The following is a 12,187-nucleotide window of genomic DNA, read 5'->3' as shown; positions in this document are numbered from 1 at the left end:
ATTATAAGGTTAGATAAAAAAAAATGCTTTTAAGGAAGCGATCTACCTAGAAACGTTATGCGGATTTATCATCTTTGGAATTTTTTGAATATTTGTCGAAATGAACAAATTTCCTATAGCCGAAGACAGTTTTCCCATTGTATGTGTGACTATTTGGGAATATTGAAAAATATTTTGAGAGGTTCTTGCATTTTATCCAAACTTGTTATGGGTTTTTCTCCCAACATCTCAAGCAAGAGTTATAGTAATAAATAATTGTTTGTAGAAAATACTCACGCAAGAAGCTATACGAAGGTTATTTGTCAGGAGCAGTATTTTAAAAATAATTTTACCTAACAAATAATTCAAAATTGTCTCAAGTTGAAGAAATGCTTCTGACAAACAGTGCGTAATTTCTAACGCAGAAGAATTATCTACGAAAAATTTGTGTTATCAACTATTGTTTTACGTTTAGTATAATCTTCCTCTGAATTCGAAAGGATTTTTCGTTGATGAATCTATAAGGATCTACTTTTGAACAAGACTACTTGGTAAGTTTCAGTAATACAAATTATAAATTTTAATGGTTTTTTCGGATTTTCTCAGTAAAAAATGGTCGATGTGATCCCGCAAAAAACCTTTCTCAGTGTTTTCAAATATTTCACAAGTTCAATAACAATATTTTTGAAAAAATGGACTCATTTTGACGATATTTCTTGTTGAAAAATTCAAGAGAGAGTTTTATATCTGAACTATAATTTATAAGGTGATATAGGTTATTTAAATCTGCATACAACTGAAAAAATTATCTATTGGTTGGCCTGTTACTAACGGTTTCTAATTTGTGCAGGGTGTCGAAATGATTGTTTTTATTCATCCTCCTTTATACAGCCTGTGCGTAATCGTTTACCAAATATTCCGTTGCAAACTTACTGAATTGGGTTAGGCAAGAATAACTTTAAGATGAACTTTCGCCTAATTGAGTCGTTTTAATATTATTTTTATTGGATGAAAAGTTTTAGTAGGAAATCTGTTTCCACATTCCAAAGGAATTATAGTGAAAAAATAGCTTCTAAGCTGAAATTTTGCCTAATAAATTCGTTTTAGTTAAAATTTCTTGTATAAACTTGTAGTAGTAAATATCTTTATGGCTCAAAAGTATTACACGAAGGCAAATTAATCAACCTATTAGTGCTGAATTTTTACTGCCATTCTTTTATACTTATGATAAGTTCGGAGAAAATAAGTTTATGTTCACTTTTCTATTTGCCTTTCTCCGACATTTCATTTTAACACTTCGTCAAAATATATAAATGTTCTTTATGCATTTTGAGAGATTCGAATTATGATATAAAATTATGTTTACATTACAACTGCGATTCGTTCTTAGTTTTGGCATTCAATAGCCAATATCTGGCAATATTATCATCAAAAAACGGTCTTGGTTACGTAAGAAAATAGTAAGTTGTGTCCATGACTCGGCTGCTACATAACATATTACACTTTCAACATACAAAACGAAAAATAGCATAGCCATGTTATGACCGCTCTGCATGAATAGACTACACAGAACGCTGATACCATAACAAAATCTATGTAGTTGACCTTTGCCGGTGTTATGCAAATTTCGTTCTATCCATATCGGAGTATCCGCAACATCGGCGAATATAGTTTCATATGTTATCGTATCCTCCACATAATGTGTCCGCTCTGCTGTTCGTCCTGATAAAATATAAAGGAAATAGTGCGTACATTCGCCCTTCAGTCGAGATGAAAGTGAGACATGAGGAATTCTTATTGCACTCTTCGGATAATGTTGATTTATCACGTTTTCGACAGTGCCAGTTGGTCCTGGTGGAGAGGAATATTGAGCCCTTTTCAAGAGACGCCTTCGGACATTTCAGCATACGTTTGCTGCTTCGAAAAGTGAACCTTATGTTCACTGTTTCCATATATATGGCAATTATTTATTTGAATTTCTTACGGAAAATTTTGTGGCGAAAATACCATCCTTCAGATACTCCCAATTTTCTAGACTGCAATATTCAAGTAAGCTAACAAAGCTGCTCTACAGGTGTTCTAGTAAGCCTTCTTCAATGTGCTGCAATCTCTCTGAATAGCTGTTATGAGAATTTGAAGGACGTTCATGAAGTTTTCAGAAATTATTTGATGCCCAGTACCTACCTACTGTTTTGGCTACGTCTGGCCTGTCCCAACATTCTAGTCACTACACTAGTGGGTTCTCATCGTTCGCTCTTACCTCTATTTGTCGCAATTATCGAAATCACTTCCAAAGCATGTTGGTTCTTTTTGAATTGCCCTATATTACAGAAGTTTCTAGAGCGTAAAACAATTACATATTTATGAATTAGCCGGAAAAACTATAAATTACATATTTATGAATTAGCCGGAAAAACTATAAAATTTTTTATCAATGAATCGATATAATGAATTTATTCGTTTTTATTAATTTCATCCATATTCATGAACCTGGTAAGCACGAATGCAAAATTGTGTGTTCACAATTAGTAAACACGAATCTAGATTCACTGACATCGCGAAAGAGTATATCACCAATAAATTTTAATGAAGAACAGAGTCGTTATAATTGAAAAAATTTCTTCAGAAAGCAGAATGAATCTACACTTGATCAAAATGAAAAACTTCATGCCCAAATCATTCATCAATTACATGGAGGCCTCTGAACCATTCGCCAGTTTGAGGAAAATCCAGACAATGCTTTTATTATCTGATAAGAATGAAGAATTCTTCACTAAAAAGATACGGACTAGAATTTTCCTCAGAATCATCGTCACTATGACTCCATTGCTTTTATCGTCTGTTGGACATATGTGGCATTGCTTATCAGGTATGAATGTACAAAATACTGAGAAAGTCAAAGGTTTCCCCGAAAATTTTCCAAACCAATCAATATAGGTCATATATCATCAATCAAACTTTGGCGAAACAGACTCGTTTTAGTGCATGAGTTAAAATTATTTTTGCTCTATAGGCTGTTCCGTAAGTGGTGAAACCCGATAACACCCTGCTTCTTCAAATGAGAATACCCAATTTACGTATCATACTAGATGACCTGGCAGAGGCGGTCCTGCTTAGTGATGAAATATTTAGTAATTGGAAGTAAATTGAGAGATTGAAAAATTAAGTAAGAATAGTAGGAAAAGTTTCTACTTTTCAAAAAATCATTTCAAATTTTTCACCAGAAAAATTAATTAAGTACATATTTATGTATAAATACATACAGGGTGTGGCGTAATGAATGGATAATATGGAGCCTGCAGTTAGAGGACTCTATGGCGGTTCAGAAAAATATATTTTACGTTCAGTAAAAGTGCCTTGGTTTTAGAGATATTTGAGATTTTCGAAAATTCAAGAAAATCACACCCTTCGCCACTATTTTTGCAGGCAAGACTCCAAATGAAGGAATTTTTTCAAACTGTTTTTTGGATAGTATTCCTGGATAGATGCGCTATCGAATGTAAATTATTATTTTTGAGGCGTATAAATAGTTTTTCATAAATAAAAGAATTAACTCAAATTTTCCGTCTTGCTTATTTTTTTTCCTAAGTTCAACCCAGCGTGGTGTGAAAAATAATATGGTTACCTGAGTGCCAAAGCAAGGGAAAACATGCGTGTTTTACTGAGATTCTGAAATGGTATAACTCACTCTATTATCAGCAATTAATACAAAATAAATTTCTATTACAATGAGTCAAGGCAGAGTTTGACGTAAGCCTTTTTCTTTAATTTTTAGCAACTGAAATGAGACTTGCAAGCAGAATAAAGCAATTATTCATAAGAAGTTGTAGAGCATCTATTACAGCTCCTGATACACACTTTGAACACTTTTTGTAAAACTCGATTCAATATTTTGAAATTTGTTTTTTTCCCTCGTATTCTTTCATTATTAAGCCCTATAGTTATAAAGTTAATAGTTGTTAAGCGAATTTCAAGTAACGAAGTGAATTCCAGCACTTTTGTAATTAAGAAAAAAAGCTGAAAATTTGGTAATTTTTATTACATTGAGTCAAGACCCTTGTTACAAAAATGCTGAAATTTAATGCATAATTTGAAATTAACTTGAAAATATTTATTTCACAACGTTGGGGTTCAATGATAAAAGAAAACGAGAAAAAATAACAATTTTAAAATATCTTTTCATTGAATAAAGTTTCACAAATCACAAATGATGCTTAATTTGCTCACCATGAGTTCTGATACATGCTCTATAGTCTACACTTTCTAATAAATCATAGCTGTATTGCATGGATATCAACAATTTTAAAATGAGTATCTTTTCATTGAATTGAATATCACAAAAGATTTTCTAAGAGGCCACCATGAGCTTCAGTAAATGCTCTATACCTTCTTATAGACGATTGCTTCATTCTGCTTGCATTTCTCATTTTTGCTGATAAAAATTTAAAAAACACTGTTTACATTAAACTAGGCCTCAACTGATTGCAATAGGAATTTATTTTGTATTAAATTGTGAGAATACAGAGAGTTATACCATTTCGGAATCTCAATGAAACTGGTATGTTTTTTCTTGCATTGGCTCTCAGGTAACCATATTATTTTTTACACCGCGCTAGTTTGAACTTATGAAAAAAAAAATTGCAAAACGGAAAAGTTTAGTTAGATCTTCTTTTCATGAAGAACTATTCATGCGCCTCAAAAATAATGAATTACATTCGATAAATCATCTATTCAGGAATACTATCCAAAAAACAGTTTGAAAAAATTACTTCATTTGGAGTCTTGCCTGCAAAACGAGTGGCGAAGAGTGTAATTCTCTTGAATTTTCGAAAATCTCCAATATCTCGAAAACCAAGGCACTTTTACTAAACGTAAAATATATTTTTCTGAACCGCCATAGAGTCCTCTACCCCCAGGCTCAATATTATCCATTCATTACGCCACACCCTGTATAAGGAACATTTTTCATTTAGGTAAATAAAACATCGACTTCCCTACTGCCTCTTTTTTTTAAGAAAATTTTTTTGGTACTCGTCTACATACAAAATTGACCGTGCGAAAAACTTGGATTTTCGAGATCAACACTCATGAACTGTCCTGGCGTGTCGATCCGAATCATGAGGATGCGAGGTATTAGAATCAGTAGCGGTCTTCGGAGGGGGGCAGCCCGAATTTATTATGTAATAGTATGTCTGTCGCGGGCAGAAAATCGGCTCCAAGGTGTGTTCGAATGAGTGACTGAAGGACTTCATTTCTGCGTCTTCTTGCACAAATCAGTTATCGCAAATAGCGTGTAGACGGACTCACTGCCGACCCATGTACCCCCATGTACCCCATGTACCCCATCAACTTGATAATGAGAATAATATTGATTTTATTTGTTGCAGACAATATTGTAGATGAGTTTTTCGAACAATTCGTTACTGTTTACTGCTTTATGACTGTTATGGCCGTAGAATTGATATTTTTGATCAAAGGAGATAAAGTTGTTGCTTTAATGAAAAGACTTCATTCTGCTGAATTTGGTATTCCAAAAATACTTCACAAAGAAGTTATTCTAACCAATGTGATGGTCATAATAGTTTTTACATTAGATTGCATTTTATTGATTTTCTATGGCTTATATACCTTTGCAACTAATAGTCATTGCTCGGCCAGAAGAACAACGTTAGATACCAGATATGTTTGCGGGCTTTGGATGCCTGCTTGGATTCCCTATGGAAACAATGTTCCAGGGGTGCAAGTATTGGCATCTCTGTATATGACTTTTGTTATTGTGTTAATAATTCCAAAATGTATGGCAACTGCTATCTGCTGCACTGTGGTTATAAGATTCATATCAAGTCGGATTTTGGATTTGAAGACTCAGATTGAAGGCTGTCAAGAAAGAACTGATGTTTTCAAAGAGAAATTAGAATACTTTGTCGATTATTACAATGACATCGCCGAGTAAGTACCTTCAACATATAAGGGTTCCTGTTCAAATAACCAAGCATTCTTTGGCACATATTCTCAGAAGCAAAGCACCGTAACTCATTATTATACTTGAGTAGAAGGTAGTTGCGAGAATTCAGCAAATGGTCTTCAATAGTCTGAAATATGTCAGTATATGAGCGCTTATAGTTGCATTCATATATTATAAAGTGATACAAAGCATAATAAATTCGAAATATGAAACCAAAATGCTTGAATCACCTGGATGGTGATTCAACACATAAAACGTATTTCTTTCACTGCAAGGGCGGCTCGTCAGAGGAGGCAAGGGAGGCTAAGCCTCCTCATAAAGCTTAGAGCTAAAATACACTCACTTCGGACATGTCCTCATTTTCAGAAAGTAATTTCTATATAAATTTTCCGAACACCTGAACTAGATATTCAGATAAAAATTAGTTCATTTTTCGGTCCTCCGCTCATAAAAATCCAGCATAACAATCATACAATCCACCGGCTGCGTGCGCGTCCGCCGCGTCGAATATGAATATTTCCTAGTACTGCCTATTCGGATCAATCGGATCGGACGGAGGCTGTTGGGCCGGCTGCCTCCGTTGATAGTGTAACTCACGCATACGTTCTCTGGACTCGCATACTAGCCGAACAAGAATTCAGCTGACTTACTGTACCATATTCGCCCGTAAAATGTACCAGAGGAGGCTCAGCTCCCCTGTTCTCCATTGATTCTTTCGTGCCGTCTTCGACTATATTCGCTTGATCTCCGACGGTAGGGGCGTTGTCCGGCGGTAGTTGTTATGTTTTCAATTTGAATGTAACGACTTCGTGGAGAACTGGAAATTTGTGATATATTCTTGTTTTGTTAGGGCGTTAGGGGTAAGTACTGATACGGATCAAAAAATAAAATGGAATTGAATATTGAGAATTAACTGTACACGTTGTTAAAACCTTTACAAGACCTCCACCAAATTTAATTACACTAAAGTCTACCGAAAGCGTCAGAATAAAAGTTTCAGTGTTGTTTGGTACGATAAATGTGATTGGTTAACTGGATCTATCAAACGGGAAAAATTATTTTGCTGGCCATATTTACTATTTGCTCATCAAACAGAATATACTTCATGGTTCAAAACGGGGTGTTCAGATTTGAAAAATTTACCGCGATCTATCGAAAGGCATAACAAGTAAAAGGAGCATATAGCATCCTCTTGCATTCAAAATTAATCTTAGAACTGACAACTTTTCATTATGTTGAAGAAGTATACTTTATTGACTGATAAGAGTTTGTTCCAACACTCCTCGAAAACTATTAGCCTCCTCAGCTCTCATGACCACGAGCCGCCACTGTTTCACTGAACTGTGTAAGTCCAGTGAAAAATCGCCCCAAGAAAGAAAAAGAAGCAAAGAAAAGAAGGTGTCCCGGATAAGATTGGAAACTTTTTAGTGAAAGATATAGAGATGACGAAAAACCCTCATACCTATGTAGTATCTAAGAGTTCAAAATTTTATACGGAGTTATAAAACAACTTTAAAAGAGAATAACTAATTCCAAGTGTACTTAATCGAATATAAATTTTATTTATCACTCAATAAAAATATAGGTATAATATGCATAACATGCATATTATCATTTTGATCTTCAGAGTTTTTTGAAATGCTTCACAAATTTGAGAATATCTACAAAAATTTCATTCGTACTCAAGAGAAATCGATTTTGACATATTATCAAAAATAATACTATTGAATTTAGAACGTTATGATTATCAAACCATTCACATTCCGCAACCATTACTTATCAGAACTATAAATTTTCCTGGCATCTGAAAAGTTTTTCACCTGAATCATAATTATATGAAAAACCTCTATGATATCGCACTGATTAGATCAAATGCTGAAAAATATCATTAAATTCTAAAAAAAATTTCGTTTGCAGGTGTTTGGGAATGTTGAACAATTCTCTTGGATATTGTGGAATAATTGTGTATCCCTTCAGCGCGGTGCTAGTGGCGATAATGGAGTATACTTGGATACGAGTAATTACAGAGTTCTCGAATATTCTCAATTCGTATTTTTGAAGGCAATATGCTAAAAGTTTATTCATTTTTCAGACTGGACAAATTTTTCACCTCATATTCCTGATTCCTGTGATCGGAAGTAATATTTTCCTATGTTTATCGGGACAATCTTTCGAGAATACGGTAAGTAATGAAATTGAATCCTCTCTCATTTCTGCGCACTTGTAATAATAAGTGACATAAAAACAGAACAACAGAATGTCTTAGGGTTATGTTATTATAATCAATCGAAATTGAATAAAAACCCAACCGTACGAAAAAGGGGGAAAAATTAATGATATGTTGACCTCCACGATGTCTTATGCACTCAGAAAAACTGAGTTTTCAAACCACGACACAGTGAATTGCTATTACAATAGCATCTTCATGTTGGTGAAGGAAAACTGAAATATTTGCTCCTACATCCTGCATTCTAGGTCTTGGTTCTGTTGCTGCTGTCTTCTACTTCATTTTCCTGTGGTTATTTCTCTTCGATTTAAGATTATGCTCAGTCAATGTTTTCCCTCTGTTTTTCCTGCAGGTTTTCTATCAGTTTAGTCATCGGTCTAATAATTCTTTTTTTTTTTAGTTCTCCTCATAGTTTACACTTTCTCTTATAACACTCTTTTCATGGCTTTCCATTCTTTCGTAAGCTCTTTCTGCAAGTTCTGTTTGTGTTCTCTGAATGTTGTGGTTTCTGTCATCTGTCTGAGCACTTCGTTTCTTGTGCACCATTCTGCGTCTAGGGATTCTCCAAAAGTTATGTTTTGAATGGTTTTCAATTTTCTGAGTTGATTCATTATTGAAATTTCACTTCCATATATCACAGTCGGTCTATAATTATCGCTTTGTGAAGTCTCACTATCAGTTCTATCTTCGCTTTGTTCTTTAGATTTATGAAATGATAGATATATGCTCTGATTCTCCCCGCTTCTCTTCCTGTTTTCTCTATGTATTTATTTATATTTACTTTTTTATCCAATGTTCTTCCTAAATGACTTCATTTTGCCATTTGCCCAAAAAATTTTGTGATGAGCAGTTCGCATTGCAGGCCAGCCATTCTCTGTTAACTATCGCAATTGATATTGTGGATGTGAATAATTCCTGTGGAGCTACAAGCCTAATATAAGGCGATCTTGAACGGGGTCGTCTCATTATAGGCATAAGGCATAATAAACAAAATGATGCAGCTCTTCACAATGCATTGTATGACGATGAATTGTAGCTAGAATTACCGCTTACTTTTTTTGTGGGAACAGACGGTAATACAAACCTTTAGATAAAGTTAAAAACTGTTTCTTATCTTGATTTGAACAAATACATTCCTAGAAATTCTTGCTAATATTCAAATGTTGGAAATGAATTAACCCTATTTTTTCAGTACGAGTCTCTTGTCAAAACTGTATTGGACTTACCTTGGTATGAAATGTCACCAGAAATGAAAAGAAACTATAGGATACTTCTTGCACAGATACAGGTTCCTCTCCGTTACAAAGGCGAGCCATTGTTCGACTTCAATGCACAATTTTTAACCTATGTGAGTTGGGAAAAAATCGAGGATAATAAATTTTCTGATGAATAATTTTTCAGTACCTAAAAGGATCCTATACTCTTTCGAACTTTTTTGTCAATTTCAAGAATTGATAAAAATGGAATTATGAATTGAATTGGAAAATTGCAGAGGTTTTTTCCAATCAGCACATGTTATCAATTCTCTTTGAAAATATGGTATGGTATAGTCTTGATTCAATGTTAATTATATTCTAACGAAGATATATATCAAATACATAGGTATTATTATTATTATTACTTTTTATATTTATACCCTTCGCCGCTGCTTTTCATTGGTCTTGAAAAATCAATGTGATCAGCATGAGAAATTTGATGGCATTCGCCAAATTTCGTCAACGATTTTAGAAGTTACAAGTTAAGATATCAACAATCTGACCTATGTATTTTATCCACTACAAGTCGATCTTATTATACATCTATTTATGAAACAAAAACAATTGAATTCCTCTACTGTTCAGCAGACAAATATACAGATTGTCCCTCGGTGGGTGGCCAATAGGACATTTACAGGAAACTGGTCATAGGATTGTTCTGAAAATATCAGATGAAAAATGGGTGTTTCATTCGAAAATAAACTTTTTGCCGTTTTTGTATCCAGTGACAGGACGAAGAATTTTGTAACATATTGTAGATCACAAACCAATTAATCTCCACACGAAATTCATCTCAGTGATCAATTTCCAAAATTTCAGCTTCCCTAAATAGGAATGTCTTTTCTATGCCAATTTCCTTAGATCCAGGTTGTTGGCAATTCTTGTGGATAATCGTTGATATCTCCGAAAGTATCAGGAATAGGGATAGAGAACTACTAGACAAAAATACTCATATGGGGTAGAGGAGCGAAAAGGTTTATAATAAATAGGGTGTCATATTTGAAATGACAAAGTTTGTAGTATTTTTTCGTACAAGCGACAGCGTCGCAATATTGAAGATATTTTAGTGAGATAGATCAGAAGCGTTTACTCTAGTATCCAAATTTTCAGAACAATCCTATTATCCGTTCTCCGTAAACATTTAATTAGCCACCCAACGTGGGACACCCTGTATAGTGATCAAAATATCCTTTCCTTGTTTAGTGTTGGGTTTCTATACGTCACTGAGAATATTTTCAATGATCACAGTAACATTTGAAATATTCATGCTTCACTTGACACAACCCAAGAAAATAATATTTTCCACAAAAATGAGGAACAATTCAATTTGCTGATATTTTCCAGCAATTCAGTGTTCGTTGATGAGACTTTGCCGTAGCTTCCACCTCTGGCGCGTTTCAAGATCTGAGTATCCTTACATTATTCTGCAAATCATATGCAAATGAAGATGCTCCTTTAGATCCTGAGAAGCTTTGTCGTTTAGGGTCGTATTATGAATGAAAGCATTTGCATATTGCTGCTACATTAGGGATCTTGTCTGAGTTGTGGCTAGAAACAAATTCCGTCGCTCCTCTTTCGTTTCGTCATTACATTTTTTGTAGGGGAAAATAAATTGGAATATATTTGTGAAGTAATTTGTTTCGGTACAAAATAAAGTAATCGTCTGTTTTGCATGTATTTCATTCGATTAGTTTTCTTCAGAGTAGTTCCCCAGTTGAAAAAGTAAAAAAGATCCAGATATACGAAAACATAGCTCATTCTGAGGTTAATATATTGTACTTTCTGCGAGTAAATAATTTTCCTTAAGAGGCACAACCCTCTGATTTCGAATAAGGATGAGGGGTGCTGCGATACCTCATGTTGAAGAACTTAAAACAGATTATACGATTTTCACAATATGAGTTTTTACACCATGACACGGGTTTCGCTGTCAGAACTGCATCTTCACGTGGGTGAAGGTAAACAAGTTGAAGATCTTATCAAGTAATATCTGGTCCTGAAATTTCGCTTCAAAATTTCCATCGATAACGAAAGGACAGGTAAATAGTGGAAGAGTAGGTACTTACTTTTGTGAAATACTGGAAATGGGCACCATTAAATTCCATGCTGTTTTGCTGAAAACGTTCACGTAGACTCTCACGAGAGCTGGATAAATAGCTTTCTCCAATACTGAGACACCAGATACATCGGACAGTTTTCCTAGTACTGAAGTTCGGATCCATTGCTACATGAACTAAGACAGCCAAGTCCCTCGCTTCGTCTCTTTCATGCACCCTCTTTTTGTTTTCGACTGAACAAGTAGCGTCCAATTTGGCAACCAGTTGCACATGGATACATTTTTTCCAAGATGTCGTTCGTTGAATAAAGCCGATGTTGTTCGCGCACAGTTGTTATACACTAAGCTAAATCAAAAACATGGTCCGTCTACTTTTTTGGACAAAAGATTAACAACATAACTACCAAAATACCTTTGAAATGTCTCGGATACGAATAATATTCTCGAGATAAAGTCCACGTTGCCTCTTCCATTATTTTCGCTGTTATTTCATTATCGATAGATATTTGAACCGAAATTTTAGTTTCAGATAGTACTCGATACGATTTTGAAAATTAGTTATCGCAACACCCCACAGCCCTAATCAAAATCGAATTGTTGTGTTCACCCCCGTTTGGGGGTTGAAGTTACGTCGATGAAAGAAGCGGAAAAGTTGTTCCCCTTCGAATCAGAAATTGACGAGTCTGAGCAATTTTCCACATTTC

At 34.5% G+C, this 12,187-nt stretch overlaps 1 protein-coding gene across 1 annotated transcript in view; it reads left to right on the top strand.

Annotated features, from left to right (window-relative positions):
• LOC123322806 overlaps positions 1 to 9,744 on the top strand; it is a 97,880-nt gene extending 88,136 nt beyond the window's left edge. The window contains exons 2-5 of the mRNA XM_044910826.1: positions 7,862 to 7,961; positions 8,037 to 8,126; positions 9,364 to 9,519; positions 9,573 to 9,744. Of these exons, the coding sequence (XP_044766761.1) occupies positions 7,872 to 7,961; positions 8,037 to 8,126; positions 9,364 to 9,519; positions 9,573 to 9,626 (390 nt within the window). The 5' untranslated portion in view covers positions 7,862 to 7,871 and the 3' untranslated portion in view covers positions 9,627 to 9,744. The remainder of the gene's footprint in view (positions 1 to 7,861; positions 7,962 to 8,036; positions 8,127 to 9,363; positions 9,520 to 9,572) is intronic.
• Positions 9,745 to 12,187: the final 2,443 nt, after the last annotated feature.

This window comes from Coccinella septempunctata, chromosome 1, assembly GCF_907165205.1.
Source record: "Coccinella septempunctata chromosome 1, icCocSept1.1, whole genome shotgun sequence".
Classification (NCBI taxonomy): domain Eukaryota; kingdom Metazoa; phylum Arthropoda; class Insecta; order Coleoptera; family Coccinellidae; genus Coccinella; species Coccinella septempunctata.
This window is presented reverse-complemented; position numbering and strand designations above follow the sequence as displayed.